At 41.2% G+C, this 20,439-nt stretch overlaps 1 protein-coding gene across 1 annotated transcript in view; it reads left to right on the forward strand.

The window, feature by feature from the left end:
• Nucleotides 1–596: 596 nt before the first annotated feature.
• The window catches only part of PDGFRA (platelet derived growth factor receptor alpha), a 38,759-nt gene continuing 18,916 nt past the window's right edge, over nt 597–20,439 (forward strand). The window contains exons 1-12 of the mRNA XM_015828008.1: nt 597–649; nt 1,956–2,270; nt 3,308–3,574; nt 6,451–6,581; nt 9,102–9,273; nt 9,358–9,547; nt 10,659–10,774; nt 13,868–13,991; nt 15,210–15,403; nt 16,422–16,516; nt 16,604–16,736; nt 17,485–17,589. Of these exons, the coding sequence (XP_015683494.1) occupies nt 601–649; nt 1,956–2,270; nt 3,308–3,574; nt 6,451–6,581; nt 9,102–9,273; nt 9,358–9,547; nt 10,659–10,774; nt 13,868–13,991; nt 15,210–15,403; nt 16,422–16,516; nt 16,604–16,736; nt 17,485–17,589 (1,891 nt within the window). The 5' untranslated portion in view covers nt 597–600. The remainder of the gene's footprint in view (nt 650–1,955; nt 2,271–3,307; nt 3,575–6,450; nt 6,582–9,101; nt 9,274–9,357; nt 9,548–10,658; nt 10,775–13,867; nt 13,992–15,209; nt 15,404–16,421; nt 16,517–16,603; nt 16,737–17,484; nt 17,590–20,439) is intronic.

Raw genomic sequence — 20,439 nt, forward strand, 5'->3', positions numbered from 1 at the left:
TTCCCTTCTTTCAGGAACAAAGGGACTACACATGATAATACGCTGTAATACATTTGGTTCGTTTCTCACGGGCATACAATGGAAGGTTTTGCTACATACAAAGTATCCATGTGCAAGGCGCATTTGGTTAGCCACATATTACTGACACAGAACTTTCCCAGTGAATTTTCCCAGTGATTATGCATTACATCATTATTCTAGCAATTATGCAGACACATCATTATTCTAGCAATTATGCAGACAAATCATTATTCTAATAATTGTTCATTTTACTACATTACCGGGGGTCATGGGGTCAACTTTCAGGACCTTCTGAGAAGCGAAGTCAGAATGGGGAAGCCAGATTCACTTAACAACCGTGCTACTCGTTTAGCAACTGCAGGGACTGACTTTAACAACTGTGGCAAGAAAGGCCGTAAAATGGGGCAAAATTCACTTAAGAATTGTCTGACTGAGTAACAGGAATGTTGGGCTCAATCGGGTTCGTACGTTGAGGGTTTCCTGTACATAATTTGAGCCTGCATTGCAGATGTATCCTATCTGTTTTCAATATAATCATTATTCTTTCATTTTATGTTCTGTTTTCAGTTGACCTTTACTATGGGTCCTTCCCGAAAAGAATTCTTGGTCTTGGGCTATCTCCTTGCAGGTAAGATTTACCTTCAGTGGGATATTTTTGCCAAGTCCATCAACAACCTAGAACTAAGGAGAAACTTCCTGACAGTGAGAACAATTAACCAGTGGAACAACCTGCCTCCAGATGTTGTGGGTGCTCCAACACTGGAAGTTTTTAAGAAGAGATTGGACAGCCATTTGTCTGAAATGGTATAGGGTTTCCTGCCTGAGCAGAGGGTTGGACTTGATGACCTCCAAGGTCCCTTCCAACTTTATTATTATTATTATTATTATTATTATTATTATTATTATTATTATTATTATTATTATTTGTCAGAGAGTCTCTTTGGTTAAATCTATCCTGCTTAAGACTGGAAGAAGAAGCCTGATATTTTAGATCCCATTTGCAATCCCTTCCAGTCGATGGGGAATTGTCAGAGCTGCCCCCCATTCCAGGTTTTTAGTCGGTGCCTTGAGCAAACATTCAATTCGTTTTACTCTCATTTTCATTCACCAGTGATTCTGGTCCCAGAAACAGCGTCAGAAATGTATTTATCTACTGGCATTGCTTGAAAAAAAACCTGCTTTGATTTCTCCCATCATGCATCATTTCTCTTCCCAGAAGAGAGATCATGAGTGCAAATCTTCAAGAATGCTTAGCATGTCATACTCAGACTCAAAGACAACAAAATCTGAATTTCATACATTTTCTTGGCCAGAGCTGGAAAAACTCCACCAGGATTTTTAGAGAAAGGTGAAGTTAATAGCTGAGTTTGGCCCGGGGTAAAATATGTACTGATTTCTTTGGCAGGCACTCAATTTGCGGACAGTACATACTAACTTCCTTGGGTTTTGAGGAGAATCTGATCATCTTTTGAGTAAGAAATATGCTACTGCCAGGTCCAGTTTTGAAACTTGCAGCGTAGGAAGGTGGACATTGTGCAAAAAAACCCATTATTTTGGAAACAAATGAGATTATTTGGGCTTGACTTATACAAAACGCTTAAGCAACAATATGATAAAAGCAAAGTTTAAACCAGGGGTAGTCAACCTTGGCTCTTTTATGACTTGTGGATTTCAACTCCCAGAATTCCTGAGGTCAGGAATTCTGGGAGTTGAAGTCCACAAGTCATAAAAGAGCCAAGGTTGACTACCCCTGGTTTAAATGAACAGGAAAGCCAAGCTTTGCAAAAATGTATAAATTGGTCCGAAGCAAATGCTTTTACTGTTTTGCTTGTGAATGCTTCAGAACTACTTGACAGCACAATGAAGGTTGTTCTCGACTTACCACAGTTTGTTTCGTGACCGTTTGAAGTTACACCGTGCTTTTCTCTTCGTAGGGTCATGCATCATCTCCTGCCAGAGTTTGCTTCCCGCCATTCTCCCAAGTGAAGAGCAAATGGTGGTGCAGCTGGATGCCCCCTTCACTTTGAAATGTTCTGGAGACAGCGAAGTGAGCTGGCAGCATCCAGCCCCAGAGGGCAACCACTCCATCACCATCAGTAATGAAGAGAACAACAGCGGCCTTTTCGTGACCGTCCTCGAAGTGGCGAACGCATCGGCTTCCCTCACCGGATTATACATTTGTTATTATAATCATTCTCAAGAGGAAGATGGAGAAGTCGAAGGGAAAGAGATCTACATTTTTGTGCCAGGTGAGTTGACTTAGTTCAAGTCACCGGGAAGGCTTTGGGATAGAGAGGCAAGTAGCTTCCACTGGATCCCTTTGAGTTAGATCAGGGGTGTCAAACTCAATTTCATTGAGGGCCGCATCAGCATTGCGGTTGCCCTCAGGGGGCTGGGTGGGTGTGGCCAGGGTGGGTGTGGCCTCCTGGGTGGGTGTGGATGGAGTGGGTGTGGCCTCCTGGGTGGGCATGGCCAGCTCTACATCGTTCCCGTCAAGGGTGCCTGTGGGGGCCTGGACAGGAGTGGGACAGATCTCAGGGTCTCTGGCAGAAGGGGGTGGGACCGGGGCAAGCGCCAAGGCATGGTCCATTTCTTCATTCCTCACAAAGGGTGACCCCTCCCCAGCATGCACCCAGGGGGCGAGGCCAACGCAGCAGGGGCTGGTTCCTTGCTGTTTCTGGATGGCCTTGTGAAGCTAAGACTGAATGCATTTCAGCATAGATGGCCACCACAAAATTGTACATTGGCTCCCGGCCGGCCTGGGCCAGGGTCAAGGCAGCGGGGGCCGTTCCCTCACTGTTTCCAGGATGGCTTCGTGGGCCACATGAAACCACTTCGCGGGCCGCATCTGGCCCCCGGGCCTTGTGTTTGACATGTCTGAGTTAGAGCAACTGGATTCTCAATGGTTCTCAATCTTTTCTTCACCACGGACCCCCTTTAAATAGCACTTAGCGATAGCACTTATATACCGCTTCACAGTGCTTTACAGCCCTCTCTAAGCAGTTTTACAGAGTCAGCCTATTGCCCCCAGCAATCTGGGTCCTCATTTTACCGACCTCAGAAGGATGGAAGGCTGAGTCAACCTTGAGCCGGTCAGGATCGAACTGCCAAACTGCTGGTAGCCGCAGATAGCAGAACTAGCCTGCAGTACTGCATTCTAACCACTGTACCACGTGGCTGGCTGAGGAATTCTGGGAGTTGAAGTCCACAAGTCTTAAAGTTGCCAAGGTTGAAGATCCCTACTTTCTAACCCTATTGATGCATCAGAGTGTCTCTTTCTCAACAGATCCAGCTGTTCCCTTTGTTCCAACCTCCCCAGAAGATTTGTTCATTGTTGCCACTGAGGAGGACAATTCTTCCATTATCCCATGTCGCACGACTGACCCTAACACTCAAGTCACTCTAATGAACAGAGAAGGAAAAATTCTGTATGCCTCTTACGACAACAGGCTGGGCTTCATTGGAAACTTCTCTTTGGGGTCCTATATATGCAAGACCACTGTCAGAGCCATCGAATTCGAGTCTGGCGAATTTTTCATCTATATTTACAAAGGTACATCACTATATATTTTTCAGTTGACATGGATAAATGACAGGTTTTGAGTCTCCTTTGATTCTTTGCGAAAGGGTCCAATTGCCTCTAGTTAAAGACACGGTCATCTTCTAAGTACAGATTTAATTCTCACAAGGCTGCAGGAAAATAATTCCCCAAAAGACAGATGGAGAAGAGAGACCGAACGGGCTGTTATATAGGACGAGCAAAGGAAAGAGGGGCGAAAAGGTTTGAATGTTTATTTTACAGAAAGAAATATTGCAGTTATTGGAATAATCTACTTAATGGATTTCTAACTTTACTTCAATAAAATGTACTTATCGGAAGTCTGGAAGTTCTTTGAACTTGGCTAGTTGGTTCCAGTCCTGTCTATCAATTGACGGCAAACCATCTTTTGTCATGTGGCTTGTGGGACATAAATAATCCACCTCTGGCCTAATGGTAGGATTAGCTATGTGGTTAGACCAGGGGGGTCTTCAAACTTGGCAACTTTTAAGACTTGTGGACTTCAACTCCCAGAATTCCTCAGCCAGCCCCAGAAGTTGAAGTCCACAAGTCTTAAAAGTTGCCAAGTTTGAAGACCCCTGGGTTAGACCCGCAACCCACTACCAGCCCCTCTAAGACCTTGAGTGTAGCCTCCAGAATTTCCTAACCTTCACTTATGCCTGTGTGTGTGCTTCCCTCCCCATTGCTTCCCATTTGCTCTACAGATTTTCTTTCCTTTCTTCCTAATCTCCAGTTTCCATTCTTCTCAACTTCTAAATGTCTGACAAATGTGTGTCTGACAAACATTCATCATTAGATGTTGGCACAATTAGAACTCGGTGATCATTCTGACAGGTTGTACAGATGAAAATTACGTTTTATTGGAGAATTTAACATTGGGGTAAATAATTTATTCTGAACATCGTTGGGGAGGGGGAATCAATAGATTTTAAAAGTAGGAGGACAAGGATAGTTTTGTTTGTTGTGTATTAATGCATCTGTTATTTTGCCCCGAATTCATGATCCTGGGTAGTGTATAAGAATCTCAGTGACAATCTTGCCAGATAAGTCACAATATCAATAAAAGCAATTAAAACATTAGGAAAGGCTATCTTCTTTCCTCACTGTGTAGATGGCATTGTGGCTGCGTTCACACCACCCACTGGACCTGGTAACTGAATTCATCCATTTCTTATATTTGGATAATACATTGACTTATAAACTCAAACGTTCATATATGTGCCAGATCCCACTGAAGGTTAATATTAACTCCAGTATATTGAGTTTATTGTTCAAATGCAAGCCTTTAACAAACCTGATTGTACTGATATAACAATTTATGGATAAATTTAGTTGGTGCTAAACAATCCCACTTTGACAAAGGCCATCCATCACCCCTCTGCTTGTCTCGTATGCAATTAGCAACACGTTTCTTTGGAATTTCATCTGGAAAAATTTGTGTACATGTAGTTCCTTGACTTACGACCACAACTGAGCCTGACATTTCTGTTATTAAGTGAGACATTTGTTAAGTGAGTTTTGCCCCATATTATGACCTTTCTTGCCACAGTTGTTAAGTGAATCACTGCAGTTGTTAAGTTAGTAACAGAGTTGTTAAGTGAATTTGGCTTCCCCCGTTGACTTTGCTAGTCAGAAGGTTGCAAACTGTGATCACATGACCCCAGGACGCCCTAACCGTCATAAATATGAGTCAATTTTGATCATGCCATCACGGAGTTACTGCAACAGTCATAAGTGTGAAAAATGGTCATAACTCACTTTCTTCAGTGCTGTTGTAACTTTGAATGTTAATAATAATAAAGTTGGAAGGGACCTTGGAGGTCATCTAGTCCAACCCCCTGCTCAGGCAGGAAACCCTATACCATTTCAGACAAATGGCTGTCCAGTCTCTTCTTAAAAACTTCCAGTATTGGAGCATTCACCGCTTCTGGAGGCAGGTTGTTCCACTGGTTAATTGTTCTAACTGTCAGGAAGTTTCTCCTTAGTTCCAGGTTGTTTCTCTCCTAGATGAGTTTCCACCTGTTGTTTCTTGTCCTGCCTTCAGGCGCTTTGGAGAATAGCTTGACTTCCTCTTCTTTGTGGGGCAGCCCCTGAGATACTGGAACACTGCTATCATGTCCCCCCTCGTCCTTCTCTTCATTAAACTAGACATATCCAATTCCAGCAACCGTTCCTTATATGTTTTAGCCCCCAGTCCCCTAATCATCTTTGTTGCTCTTCTCTGTACCCTTTCCAGAGTCTCAACATCTTTTTTACATTGTGGTGACCAAAAACTGGATGCAGTATTCCAAGTGTGGCCTTACCAAGGCATTGTAAAGTGGTATTAATACTTCACGTGATCTTGATTTTATCCCTCTGTTAATGCAGCCTAGCACTGTGTTGGCTTTTTTGGCAGCTGCAGCACACTGCTGGCTCATATCTAAATGATTGTTCACTAAATGAACTGTTGTAAATCGAGGACTATCTGTATTCCCTCATTCAGGCAGATTGAGGATGACTCTTAAGGCACCAGGTGCTGGGAGGAGAATAATTGAGACAACAGTGTGCCCTGTTCCACATCTGCAACTAGATTCCTGCTTTTGAATCCAAAAGAGGACTCTGTTCCATCCTTATAATGATTCAAATATGTTATTTATTTTATAGAACAAATGGGATGCAGAATTCTATTTGTTCTTTTAACTCTGAAAACCCCAAATGCCCTGAATTGGCCCCATAAATGACAGTTGAAAATACTACAATTTAGTTTAACAAATTTCTTCCCACACGTCGTCAATGTTGATGTTCTCCTTAATACACAGAGAAAAATAAGGCATTCAAGGGAATGACGTTCTATGCATATTATTTCCTTAAAATGTTTAATCCTCTTCCAGCTCCATCATACCTTCATGTTGAAATTGAGTCCCCCAAGACTGTATATAAAACAGGAGAAACCATTATTGTTACTTGTGTGGTCTTGGATAATGAAGTGGTGAACCTAGAGTGGAATTATCCAGGGAAAGTGGTAAATATCCCTTTTTGTTGTTGACTAAATGGCTGGAGGATACCGTGGGTGGGGCTTTAATTCCGGATTTTTAAAAAGAAAACGTCTGGATAAAAACATTTGAAAGAAAGGCCAATTGTTAAATGGATTTGGTTGGTCAACTGTCAAGATTTAATGGTTAGCAAGCATGCAGAGCTTTGCAAAACGTTACGGGGAGATGAGTAACATATGAGTTTGACAGGAAGTGGGAGAGGAAGAATAATAACACTTCCACAAACCTGGAAAATATAATACAACAAAAATGGTTTTTGTATAGTTGCTCACATGTTACACTTGTGCTGATGAAAGAACATGATTATTTGCAAATGTCTTTAAGTCATAATCCAAAGCAGACTTCTCTAACCTTGCCTCTTCCTGAGGTTTTGGACTCTCCAACCCACAGAACTAATAACTAACTAATAACTTTATTGCCACTTTGAATGTACACCGATCGTCATATGTTAAAATGAAAATTTGTTGCATACAGCTCTCAAAGGGTCACCACCTCTGATATACACTACATAAATATGACAAAAATAAACAAACAAATAAATAAATAAATACAGAATTATGCATATACCCACATATATTACATGACACAGAGAAAGAACGCAGTCTAGTTCGGGTTATGTATACGTGTGCATGGCAAGAAAAACGAATTTTGCGAGTTTACCCAGAGGGATGGCATAGGAAACAAAGCTATTACAGAATCGGGTAGTTCTGCTATAAATACTTCAAAACCTCCTCCCAGAGGGGAGCAACAGAAACAGACCATAAAGTGAGTGTGTGGGGTCTCTAACAAGGCTTTGAGCTCTAAGCAGCTCTAAGCTGGCTTATAAGCAGCATCCTGAATAACAGGAAGCGAGCTTCCTATAATCTTCTCAGCTGTCCTTACCAGTCTCTGTATGGACCTTCTATCTGAGGCACGGCTGCCGCCAAACCAGACAGTGATGCCGTTTGTTAAGATGCTCTCAGTCGTGCCTCTGTAAAAAGTGGCCAGGACAGAAGGAGAAAGATGTGCTCTCCTCATCCGACGCAAGAAATGCAGACGCTGGTTTGCACGCTTCACTAAGGATGACGTGTGGAGAGACCAATTCAGATTGTTAGTTCTCTGCACCCCCAGATATTTAATACTGTTGACCATCTCTACAGCTGGCATCCTTGATAATGAGTGGAGTATAGTGGATTATGACAATGCTGGCTCTTTCTGAAAATCTACAATGATCTCCTTTGTTTTATCAACATTTAAAACCAGGTTACTTTTATTGCACCAGTCCATTACAGCCTTCACCTCTTCTCTTCTTTTTTTTTCTTTTTACAATAATTTTATTAAATACTAGCTGTACCCGGCCATGCGTTGCTGTGGCTCAGTCTGGTTAAATGGAAAAGAAAGAAAAGAGAAAGCGCACGTTTGTAATATGTTTAATTTCACAATGGTTGTGGGTATACAATATTTTTTGTTGTTCCATTGTCTGTGCAGACATAGAGATTGTCTGGTTTGCTTTTATGTCCAACAGATAGCGCTGTTTTTCAAAAAAGCATGTTTTTACCTGTCACAGGTGTGACATCTATATAATAGTAGGTATATAAAAACACGTGCGTATTCGAATGCAACGTTGTGTCAAAATTTCAAAGCAATCGGTGAAGAACTTTCGGAGATTTAAGATTTTGAACAAATGTTTACATTTTTATTTATATAGATTATATTATACACATAAAACTAACACAGCTAGACTTGCAGTTCTCAAGGTTTTCAATCATATGTAGCTGCCTAACGTGCAAGCAGCCCAGGTTCGAATCTCAAAAGGGTGTAGCTGGCTGATGAGAGCTAAGGAGCTCGAAATAGCTATACCAGCTTCCCTTTAACTCTTTGTTAGCAATCCAAATTTAACATACATACATACATACATACATACATACATACATACATACATACATACGCAGTTCTTGGCGTATTCGGGTCTTTTCCCGTGTAAGATTGAGAGTATCTTGGCAACGTTTCGACGAGGTCCCACTCGTCATCTTCAGGCTGGGGTCTTTGGCTTCGCACAAGCACGAAGCCAAAGACCCCAGCCTGAAGATGACGAGTGGGACCTCGTTGAAACGTCGCCAAGATACTCTCAATCTTACACGGGAAAAGACCTGAATACGCCAAGACCTGCATACCTGTACCCGTGAAAATCTACGAAAACGTATACATACATACATACATACATACATATATATCAGAAGTGCTTAATATTTTATCAGCAACACATTGTCTAGGTTCCAACATTTAACTTAACTAATACATGTTAAATTCCTCTTCTCTTCTTAATTAGACACCTGTGACACCACATAATTAGACACCTTTGACAAATGTGGAATCCAGAATGGGGCTTCCTCTGAAAATCCTTGGGTACACGGAGACCGATGAGATAGCGTAATATTTTCGGTAGATGTCTTATTTTAAAAGGATTTCTGTCTTCACTATCTGTTCCATTCCCTCTCTCCCGTATGCAGAAGAATAAAGGAATAATCTCCCTTGACGACATCAAAGTTCCAACCCAGAAGCTGATTTATAATTTAACCATTCCAGATGCATCAGTGAAGGACAGCGGAGATTATGAATGTGCTGTTAGACACGTGACTAAAGATTTTAAGAAAATGGAAAGGATTGCCATCTACGTTCACGGTAGAGCCTGTTTCTCCTTTTCACGCTATGATTGCTCATGAGAATGGCAACAAAGGTGGTCATGGAACTATTGTCTTCCTACAGATAAAGGGTTCATTCAATTGGAGCCCCAGTTCAAGCCGGCGGAGGCCGTCAATCTACACGAAGTCAAAAACTTTGTCATTTATGTCTATGCGTATCCAGAGCCAAGGATGTTTTGGCTGAAGGACAACGTCACGCTGATGGAGAATCTCACAGAGATTGTAACCAGTTCCAAGCAACTCAAAGAAACCAGGTAAAGGAACTAGCCTGTCATGGATTGGTGGGTTTCTTCACCACTGACTCCTCCATTTTGAAAACAAGGTTTCTTCTCAGAAATTATTTATTCTCCCCACGGAATAATCTTCACTCCAGGACACACCTCTCTGAAAATTTTCTCTAGTTCTCAGTCTATAGTCCAGGGGTAGGCAACCTNCAGGAATTCTGGGAGTTGAAGTCCACGAGTCATAAAAGAGCCAAGGTTGCCTACCCTCAGTCTATACCAGGGGTAGGCAACCTCGGCTCTTTGATGACTCATGGATTTCAACTCCCAGAATTCCTGAGTCAGCTGACTCAGGAATTCTGGGAGTTGAAATCCATGAGTCATCAAAGAGCCGAGGTTGCCTACCCCTGGTCTATATCATCCACTCTTATGTTTGACCAATGATTTTGTCTTTGTTAAAAGATATGCTGGAGGTTCTCAAGAAAAGATTGGATAACCCTTTGTCCAGAACGATATAAGGTCTCCTACTATGGTCAGGAGATTGGATTAAAAGACCTCCAAGGTCCCTTCTAGCGCTATGATTCTAAGATGAAGTATTGGTTGAACAGAACACAGAATAATTCTGGTTTATTCCTTGTTTCTTTGTTGGTCAGTGCCAGGTAGACATAAATTGTTAACCCTTTTTGTTCGAAATCATTGAAAATATTGACCCTATAATATACCCACCACCTGTCTATAATCTGAAGCTTCCATTCCCACAATCCTTGTTTTCTTCCCCTTCTGCTCTATCTTTCACTGTAACAGCAGTTAAACCAGTTCCAAATCTCATGTTTATTGTTTGTATAATCAATCTGCTGCCTGTCTTCTGAATCAGTCTCCAAACCTCCAATTTTCTTTGGTTGAAGAGAAGTACGGCCAGTGATCTTAACTCTCGTCAGTAGTAAAAACGGGATATAAATGTTATAAATTGATTTAGGATCAGAGAGAAGAGATACTTCAGATTTGTGGTATTTTGATCTAAGTGAGTCTTTTCAAATACATATATTTTCGTCTCCATATATTTTCGTCTCCATTAAAATAATGATTTGCTTCCTACTGTGCTGTGCTATTTTTTTAAATCACGTTTTTTTAATTATTCTCACAGATATCAGAGTGTATTAAAATTAATTCGTGCCAAGGAAGAAGACAGTGGATATTATACACTCGTGGCACAGAATGAGGACGAAATTCAAAGATACACTTTCTCCCTGCTCATACAAGGTAAACCTGTAAAAGGGGACAAGCCAACATTACACACATCACATGGGAAGCACATGAGGTATAAATATAACATGCCAACTCTGACGTGTAAATATAATATTGAGGAACAGCTTAGAATGCCAGATCAGCTATGAAGGCCACTGATAACACACATCTCAAAATTCTTGTGATGATCAAATAAAAGAAAACTCTCCTTTGTGCAACTTATTTGAAGAGGAATTGAAGTTTCACTTTAGTAGCACATTGAAGTAGGAAGGTCAGAAAAGAAAAAAATAGATTGGTATAGATCAGGGGTAGGCAACCTTGGCTCTTTTATGACTCGTGGACTTCAACTCCCAGAATTCCTGAGCCAGCCATGCTGAGGGGAAAGGGAGAGGTTTCCAAGCTGAGCCATGCTGGCTCAGGAATTCTGGGAGTTGAAGTCCACGAGTCATAAAAGAGCCAAGGTTGCCTACCCCTGGTATAGATGAATTGGTATGAATAGTGCTTCTGAAATTCAGCCAGTAACTTAGCAAATTATGTAGGAAAATTGTGCTTGCTTGCTGGTATTGGTGGATGATAGTCTGGGGATTATTTCAGTCGACATACTTCAACATCTGCTGTGCTTGGCTGAAAAGCAGACGTGGTCCCATCCATGAGGTTTTAATTTGGAGAGAGGAAGGGGCACATTAAAGGGATAAGGAATGGCAGAACAAAATAAGCATTTAGCGCAGAACTTACCCTGATGACCATGTTTAAGGAAGAAATTTGGAAAGAGTTCATAGAGATCTGTTTCCATTCAGTGCTATCAGATATGTTTTGTTTACTTGCATCCTTAAAAAGGGCTTCAATTAATTGGCTCGTAGATTATAAATGTTTTCGTACAACTTGCAGATGGGAAATGCTGCTTTAGGGGAGCGCGTCTCTTTGACGTGGAGAGAAGTGTATAATTTTTAATCACAGGATCTGTAATAACAATGCACAATGCTTTAGCTAAAATCAGAAAGCCCCTCTTGCTTCTGAATGCTTGGATTTATACATTTGTAAAATTAACTGATTGGGAAACTGACTGTTAATGGGCATTTTGTGACTTCTATGGGAGGATCATTTGCTATTCATACTGATTAGATTTACTGTAAAGTTCTCGATGTGTATCAAGGTAAATCTTTATTAAAAACTAGCTGTACCCAGCCACGCGTTGCTGTGGCTCAGTCTGGTAAAAGCGTGTGTTGCTTTTACGTCCAACAGATGGCACTGTTTTTTAAAAAAAGCCATGTTTTTACCTGTCACAGGTGTGACCTCTATATAATAGTAGGTATATAAAAACACGCGCATATTCGAATGGAACGTTGTGTCAAAATTTCAAAGCAATCGGTGAAGAACGTTCGGAGATTTAAGATTTTGAACAAACGAACATTTACATTTTTATTTATAATAAATAGATTGATTGATAGATAGATACATAGATAGATAGATAGATAGATAGATAGATAGATAGATAGATAGATAGATAGATAGATAGATAGATAGATAGATAGATAGATGATTCAGAGAAGTGCTGCAGGCTTCAATTAGTAAATAAGGAATTGTTTTCACTGTGGCAAACTCCCATGATAGAAAATTTAAAAAAAATCTTTTTGGATTAAAAAAAAAACTTTCTCTGGTAAATGACACTTCTATTGAAGTTCTGGTAATACTGCATGTCAAATGACTTAAATAATTTAATGTTCTGATTATTTATCAAGTAATAATGAGCATTGGCAGCCTAAGCTCTGAGATAAGAAATGCTTTGTTGAGATTGAAAATTGAATTAGCTGATTTCAAGTTGAAATACTCAGTTTAAGTCTTGATTCCTCACACCTTTTTCATAGAAATATGGATACAGAAGACTTGTTAAATACAATATCTTATCCGGTTGCCTATACCAGGGGTAGGCAACTTTGACTCTTTTATGACTCGTGGACTTCAACTCTCAGAATTCCTGAGGTAGCATGGCTCAGCTTGGAAACCTCTCCCTTTCCCCTCAGCATGGCTGGCTCAGGAATTCTGGGAGTTGAAGTCCACGAGTCATAAAAGAGCCAAGGTTGCCTATCCCTGATCTAGGCCTAGGTCGCTTTATGACTCGTGGACTTCAACTCCCAGAATTCCTGAGCCAGCATGGCTCAGCTTGGAAATCTCTCCCTTTCCCCTCAGCATGGCTGGCTCAGGAATTCTGGGAGTTGAAGTCATAAAAGAGCCAAGATTTCCTACCCCTGGCCTATAGTGTATTATGGTCAAAACGGCCCCAGATATTCTGTATCCAACAGCAGAATATTGCTGACTCTTTAGAGACTGTCTGCAGTTACATTGGTAACGAACAAGTAACCAATCTTCGCATTTATAACCTTTGCAGGTCTGTAAAGCAAAGGAAAGCTGAAGTCAAGTCATAAGCACAGTCCTGGTTTCACTTGGTGGCTGCTTTGCTTACTGACCAAGTTGTTTGTCCCAATTTTGCTATGCTAAAAGAGGACTATACGTAAACTATCAGTAGCTTGATCTCATATCAGTGATCTTCATGGTAGTGATTTCCATATATACTAGATTTCAGCTCTCATGATTTGCAAGCACCCTGTTGGGCCACATTGGCTGAGACTAAGGGAGGTTCAACAGATCCCAAACCCACCAGATTCAAGAAGGTCTCCTTATGCAGCTTGTGACTACGTTTAGTTGGGGCTACCTCTGGGAAAATGTGCAGTGTATTGCCATCTAGTACTGCAGTCTTCCTACTTAGAAGTAACTTATGGTGAATTACTCTCCCTTTTGGCAAGCAATCACAGAACTGCATGATAGGGTCAAATTTATATGGATGTCTAATTAAACTTCACCTGACTTGAGTTAAGAGAAAAGCATTTCAGGTAAATAGGGATAGATAATTTATATAATGCAGGAGACTATCCTGTCTCAGGGAATACAAGCCAAAAAAAAAAAAAAGGGCCTCCATTTCTGAAGCTGCATTTCCTCAAGAAACAACTGTGTCTGCCAGGCAGATGTGAATTCAAAAATAGTCTGGCTCCGAAGAAACCCGCTCCAGCAGATGAACCTCTTACACGCTCTTCCCAATTTATCCCTTTCCAGTTCCAGCTTTAATTCGGGACCTGGTAGATAATCACCACGGCTCTGTTGGGCAGACAGTCAAATGTTTGGCAGAAGGGACACCCCTCCCCGATGTGGAATGGCTGGTTTGCAAGGACATTAAGAAGTAAGGCCTTTGATTTTGGCTGCCTTGTGTGGCTTTAGCTGGCTGGTATAACGACATGTTTACTACATCCTTTTCATAATATATAATGTTCCTCAACTGGACGCCTTCCAGTTTGTATTGCATTTCAACTCCCATAACTCCAAAATTGGGAATCATTTATTTGTTGTTGTTAATTGTGAAGTTGTGTCCGACCCATCACGACCCCATGGACAACCTTCCTCCAGGCCTTCCTGTCCTCTACCATCTTCTGGAGTCCATTTAAACTCACGCCTACTGCTTCAGTGACTCCATCCAGCCACCTCATTCTCTGTCATCCCCTTCTTCTATTGCCCTCCATCTTTCCCAGCATTAGGCTCTTCTCCAGTGAGTCCTTCCTTCTCATTAGGTGGCCAAAGTACTTGAGTTTCAACTTCAGGATCTGGCCTTCTAAAGAGCAGTCAGGGTTGATCTCCTCTAGGACTGACAGGTTTGATCACCTTGCAGTCCAGTCCAATCATTTATTAGCTAATAATAAACTAGTAATACAAAATGGCAATGGACAGTCAGGATGGAGAGTGGCTAAAGGATTATGGGAGTTGAAACCATTTGAAAATATGTTTGGACATCGCTGAGGTAAAGATTTCAGATTTGGGAGTGGGAATACCATTTATATTGATTAAAATGCCTCTTGAATTTTTAACTCTTGGGTGCAGTCAATGTATTGTTAAATGTCTGAATGCATATAACGTATTTTTAAACAACCCAAGAGACAAGATTTCCTAAACAGAGTTGGACCAACAGCAATGGTTAATCATTTCTCTTACATGGTGCTACTCAACAACTATTATTTTCTTCCTTATAGAAACAGATACCCCTTGTGTGTTGGAGTGATATATAATTTAAAACCCAAGATTAGTTGTTAGTAATAAGTCAACCTTATGAACTGCATCTAACAATATTTCCTAAGCTTAGGTTTTGTGTGAAAAGCATGCTATAAATCTGTCAAACACTTTGGAATAAAGGATAAAAGCTGAGATTTGTCGACGTACATGGAACCATTCTTAATACTCCTGAAATGTTGTTGTTGTGATATTAATAAATGGCTGTTGTTCAAAGAAAGTGTTGATGCTGCTTGGGCAACGTGTCCTGATGCACGTCAAGATATTTGTTCACTAAATAGTCTTCAGTAAAGGAAGACCTTTTTTGGGTGGGATCAATCAAAAAGCGACTTCTCTCTAGATGCAACAATGACACCTCATGGACACTCCTGACCAACAATATCTCTGACGTTACGGTGGAGACTCATCTTGATGAGAGGAACATGGTAGCCAGCCAGGTGACATTTCAGAAGGTGGAAGAAATCATGGCTGTTCGATGTATGGCTAAGAATGACCTTCGTACTGTTACAAGGGAACTGAAGCTTGTGGCTCCTAGTAAGTTAACTTTGTTTGATTTTATGTTAATTAGTTTAACTTAGAAGACTTTCACCTGTTTAGACACCCAATCAAATGTATTAAGGCAGCGTCCCCCAATCTTTTGGGCACCAGGGACCGGTTCTGTGGAGAGAAGTTTTTCCACGGACCGGAGGGGGTGTGGTTTCGTGTGCTGCCTGCATCCCGCGGATGGGGCTTTGCTTATTTGTGTGGACCGGTTGCTGGCATGCCGTGGACCGGTGGCGGTCCACAAACCGGGGATTGGGGACTCTGTCTTAAGGTAATAGTAACTTATTATTCAAAGCCAATGTGTGGAGTTTTCATGAGTATTTTAAATACAGATAACCCACAAATGAGCCCAAAATTTCTGTTCCTAAGCAAGACAATTGTTAAGTGAGTTTTGCCCCATTTTAGGACCTTTCTTGCCACAGTTGTTAAGTGAATCACGGCAGTTATTAAGTTAGTAACATGGTTGTTAAGTGAATCCCCATTGTCTTTGCTTGTCAGGAGGTCACAAAAGGGGATCACGCAACTGCACTGCAAACTTGTCATAAATATGAGCCAGTTGCCACGCAGCTGAATTTTGATCACGTGACCGTGGGGATGCTGCAATGGACATAAGTGTGAAAAACAGTCATAAGTCACTTTCTTCACTGCCGTTGTAACTTTGAATGGTCACTAAATGAATGGTTATACGAAGCTCCTGATGGACAAAATGTTAGGCTGAGCAAACTTCGTCAGACTGTCGACATGAAAGACTCCCTGTTAAGGACATGACACCCGTTTAAAGGTATACTATTGAAACAAATCTCAATACCATCTTTCGTCCCCAGAAGTTTGAACCGGGAAAATACTGAACACCTGAAGTTGAGGGTCTTAAGGAGTCGGTCCGTGACCTGTCCTATGTTAATACCAGTGAAGTCAGAATGAAAAGGGAGTCAGAATGAAAAGTCAGAATGAAAAGTTAGTTTGCTTTAGAAAAAGGAACGAACAAATCCTCTGTGCTTCTCCTTTACAGCATTAAGATCGGAACTCACAGTGGCGGCTGCTGTCCTCGTCCTCCTTGTGATTGTAATAATCGCGCTGATTGTCTTGGTAATCATATGGAAACAGGTAAGGAGAAATCCTTCCTCTAAACCAAATTCTGCACGGTTTAATGTATTGGGATGGAGCTGACCTTCCATGCCTTCTTTTGCCCAGAAACCCAGATATGAGATCAGATGGAGAGTCATTGAGTCGATCAGTCCTGATGGCCACGAATACATCTACGTGGATCCTATGCAATTGCCCTATGACTCAAGATGGGAGTTTCCTAGGGATGGATTAGTGCTAGGTAAGGATCACCCAAAGACGTGTGATTGTTGCTGCCGCCAAGAAAAGAGCCTCGGAATTTTTCATGGGAAACCTCAGAGGTGTTATTCCCATTAATAATGTACCAGAAATGGGTTAAACTAGAAGACCTTCAAGTTTTCTTCCAACACTGTTATTCTGTCATTATGCTGATCCTGTTGGCAACCCAAACAGCTCAAAAGGCTACAGGTGAGATTGCTACGGCCTTTCAGTTCTTGGAAGATATTCTTATCGTAGTGAAATGGAAAATATTTTTTTTTTCTTCTTTTATGGGGCTTCATGACAAATCCCAGTGACACTGGAGCAGTTCATGCTGTTTCTATTCCTTGGCCTGGAGCTAATCAAATGTCCTATTGTTGATAGTGACATGGTGAAAAAAAGAGAGCTTGGGTACTTCTGCTTACTTAGGGCATCTTCCTTTCTACCTTTTCTCATGCTTATTTTATGCAAAAGTGAAGCAATAATTTAAGATGGCGGAAGTCTCAACTTTATATCACTTCAGATTGTAGCTAGATGGGCATCCTGTATAGAATTGAAATAAGGTCATATTTTTTTGAGTTTCAACTCTTGCCTAATTAAAAACAGGCTTCCAGTGCTCAAGAAGAAGGTACCAGTAGATTTTATTAGGTTTACGGAAGTTACCCATGCCACATATTTAGAAAAACTCTCGAAAGGAAAAAAAATAATAATTCCAGAGTTAATTCTCAGTAACTGTATTCTCTCACCTCTAGGCCGAATCCTTGGTTCTGGAGCTTTTGGGAAAGTAGTGGAAGGAACCGCATATGGATTAAGCCGGTCACAACCAGTGATGAAAGTAGCTGTGAAAATGTTGAAACGTAAGTATTTTTTTCCGTTTACAGCTAATATACCGCATCATTCTGTTACATATTCAAGATGGGCAGTGTTTAATATTCGTATGTTATGTATATGTAGGGGTGTTGGTCTATACATATGTTGTATATAGTATGTATATGTTGTATATAGAATGTTTGGGTGTATGTCATGTATGTGTTCACTTTGAGAGCGGGCAACTAAATTTCATTTTTGACGTGTGTCGTTGTGCCCACAGTAAAAAATGACAACAAAGGTTGCCTTGCCTTGCCTTGCCTTGCCTTGCCTTGCCTTGCCTTGCCTTGCCTTGCCTTGCCTTGCCTTGCCTTGCCTTGCCTTGCCTTGCCTTGCCCCGTCCCATCTTCTCTTCTCTTCTCTTCTCTTCTCTTCTCTTCTCTTCTCTTCTCTTCTCTTCTCCTCTCCTCTCCTCTCCTCTCCTCTCCTCTCCTCTCCTCTCNGCTTCGAGGACTACCTGTTTTACAATCCGACTCGTTTGAAGCAGTCTGACAGCTGTACTTTCTGAGGGACAATTCCTGTACTGTGGGCAAATTTCCATATGATAACTTTGTTTAGAGTTATGGTAGAAAGCAGGGGTCTTCAAACTTGGCCCTTTTATGACTTGTGGACTTCAACTCCCAGAATTCCTCAGCCAGGCACGCCTGTCCTATGTTAATACCAGTGAAGTCAGAATGAAAAGGGAGTCAGAATGAAAAGTCAGAATGAAAAGTTAGTTTGCTTTAGAAAAAGGAACGAATAAATCCTCTGTGCTTCTTCTTAACAGCATTAAGATCGGAACTCACGGTGGCGGCTGCTGTCCTCGTCCTCCTTGTGATTGTAATAATCGCGCTGATTGTCTTGGTAATCATATGGAAACAGGTAAGGAGAAATCCTTCCTCTAAACCAAATTCTGCACGGTTTTAATGTATTGGGATGGAGCTGACCTTCCATGCCTTCTTTTGCCCAGAAACCCAGATATGAGATCAGATGGAGAGTCATTGAGTCGATCAGTCCTGATGGCCACGAATACATCTACGTGGATCCTATGCAATTGCCCTATGACTCAAGATGGGAGTTTCCTAGGGATGGATTAGTGCTAGGTAAGGATCACCCAAAGACGTGTGATTGTTGCTGCCGCCAAGAAAAGAGCCTCGGAATTTTTCATGGGAAACCTCAGAGGTGTTATTCCCATTAATAATGTACCAGAAATGGGTTAAACTAGAAGACCTTCAAGTTTTCTTCCAACACTGTTATTCTGTTATTATGCTGATCCTGTTGGCAACCCAAACAGCTCAAAAGGCTACAGGTGAGATTGCTACGGCCTTTCTGTTCTTGGAAGATATTCTTATCGTAGTGAAATGGAAAAAAAATTTTTTTCTTCTTTTATGGGGCTTCATGACAAATCCCAGTAACACTGGAGCAGTTCATGCTGTTTCTATTCCCTGGCCTGGATCTAATCAAATGTCCTATTGTTGATAGTGACATGGTGAAAAAAAGAGAGCTTGGAGCACTTCTGCTTTCTTAGGGCATCTTCCTTTCTACCTTTTCTCATGCTTATTTTATGCAAACGTGAAGTAATAATTTAAGATGGCGGAAGTCTCAACTTTATATCACTTCAGATTGTAGCTAGATGGGCATCCTGTATAGAATTGAAATAAGGTCATATTTTTTTGAGTTTCAACTCTTGCCTAATTAAAAACAGGCTTCCAGTGCTCAAGAAGGAAGGTACCAGTAGATTTTACTAAGTTTACGGAAGTTACCCATGCCACATATTTAGAAAAACTCGCGAAAGGAAAAAAATTACTCCAGAGTTAATTCTCAGTAACTGGATTCTCTCGCCTGTAGGCCGAATCCTTGGTTCTGGAGCTTTTGGGAAAGTAGTGGAAGGAACCGCATATGGATTAAGCCGGTCACAACCAGTGATGAAAGTAGCTGTGAAAATGTTGAAACGTAAGTATTTTTTTTCCATTTACAGCTAATATACCGCAACATTCTGTTATATATTCAAGATGGGCAGTGTTTAATATTCGTATGTTTATGTAGGGGTGTTGGTCTATACATATGTTGTCTATAGTATATATATGTTGTATATAGAATGTTTAGGTGTGTGTCATGTATGTGTTCACTTTGAGAGCGGGCAACTAAATTTCATTTTTGACGTGTGTCGTTGTGCCCACAGTAAAAAATGACAACAAAGGTTATCTTGCCTTGCCTTGCCTTGCCTTGCCTTGCCCCGTCCCATCTTCTCTTCTCTTCTCTTCTCTTCTCTTCTCTTCTCTTCTCTTCTCTTCTCTTCTCTTCTCTTCTCTTCTCCTCTCCTCTCCTCTCCTCTCCTCTCCTCTCCTCTCCTCTCCTCTCCTCTCCTCTCCTCACCTCACCTCACCTCATCCTACCCCACCCTACCCTACCCTACCTCATCTTACCTCACCCCATCCCATCTCATCATTCTCTTTAATGCCATCTCATTAGCATTTGAGCTTGCAATAAAGATTAATTAGCTCAATGTATTTTCTGTAGAATTAATATTTAATGTGACTAGTATTTTTTTTTAAAAAAAGGATTGAATAAAGTTACCAGTTGATACTTCTGCTCATAGCAGCGGAGCTGAGAAAATCTAATTATATATAGGAACTCATCAACGCACAACCACCGTGGGCAACCAGAATTTCCATTGCTAAGCGAGGCAGTTGCGCCCAATTTTATGCCCACATTTGTTAAGTAAATTACTGCCATTCTTAAGTGAATCATGCAGTCATTAAGCCCATCCAGCTTCCCCCATTGACTTTGGTGTGTCCGAAACCAGTTGGGAAGTTTGCAAATGGCGATCACGTGGCCCAGGGATGCTGCAACGGTTGTAA

This window comes from Protobothrops mucrosquamatus, unplaced genomic scaffold (genome assembly GCF_001527695.2).
Source record: "Protobothrops mucrosquamatus isolate PMUCROS unplaced genomic scaffold, P.Mucros_1.0 scaffold4152, whole genome shotgun sequence".
Taxonomy (NCBI): Eukaryota; Metazoa; Chordata; class Lepidosauria; order Squamata; family Viperidae; genus Protobothrops; species Protobothrops mucrosquamatus.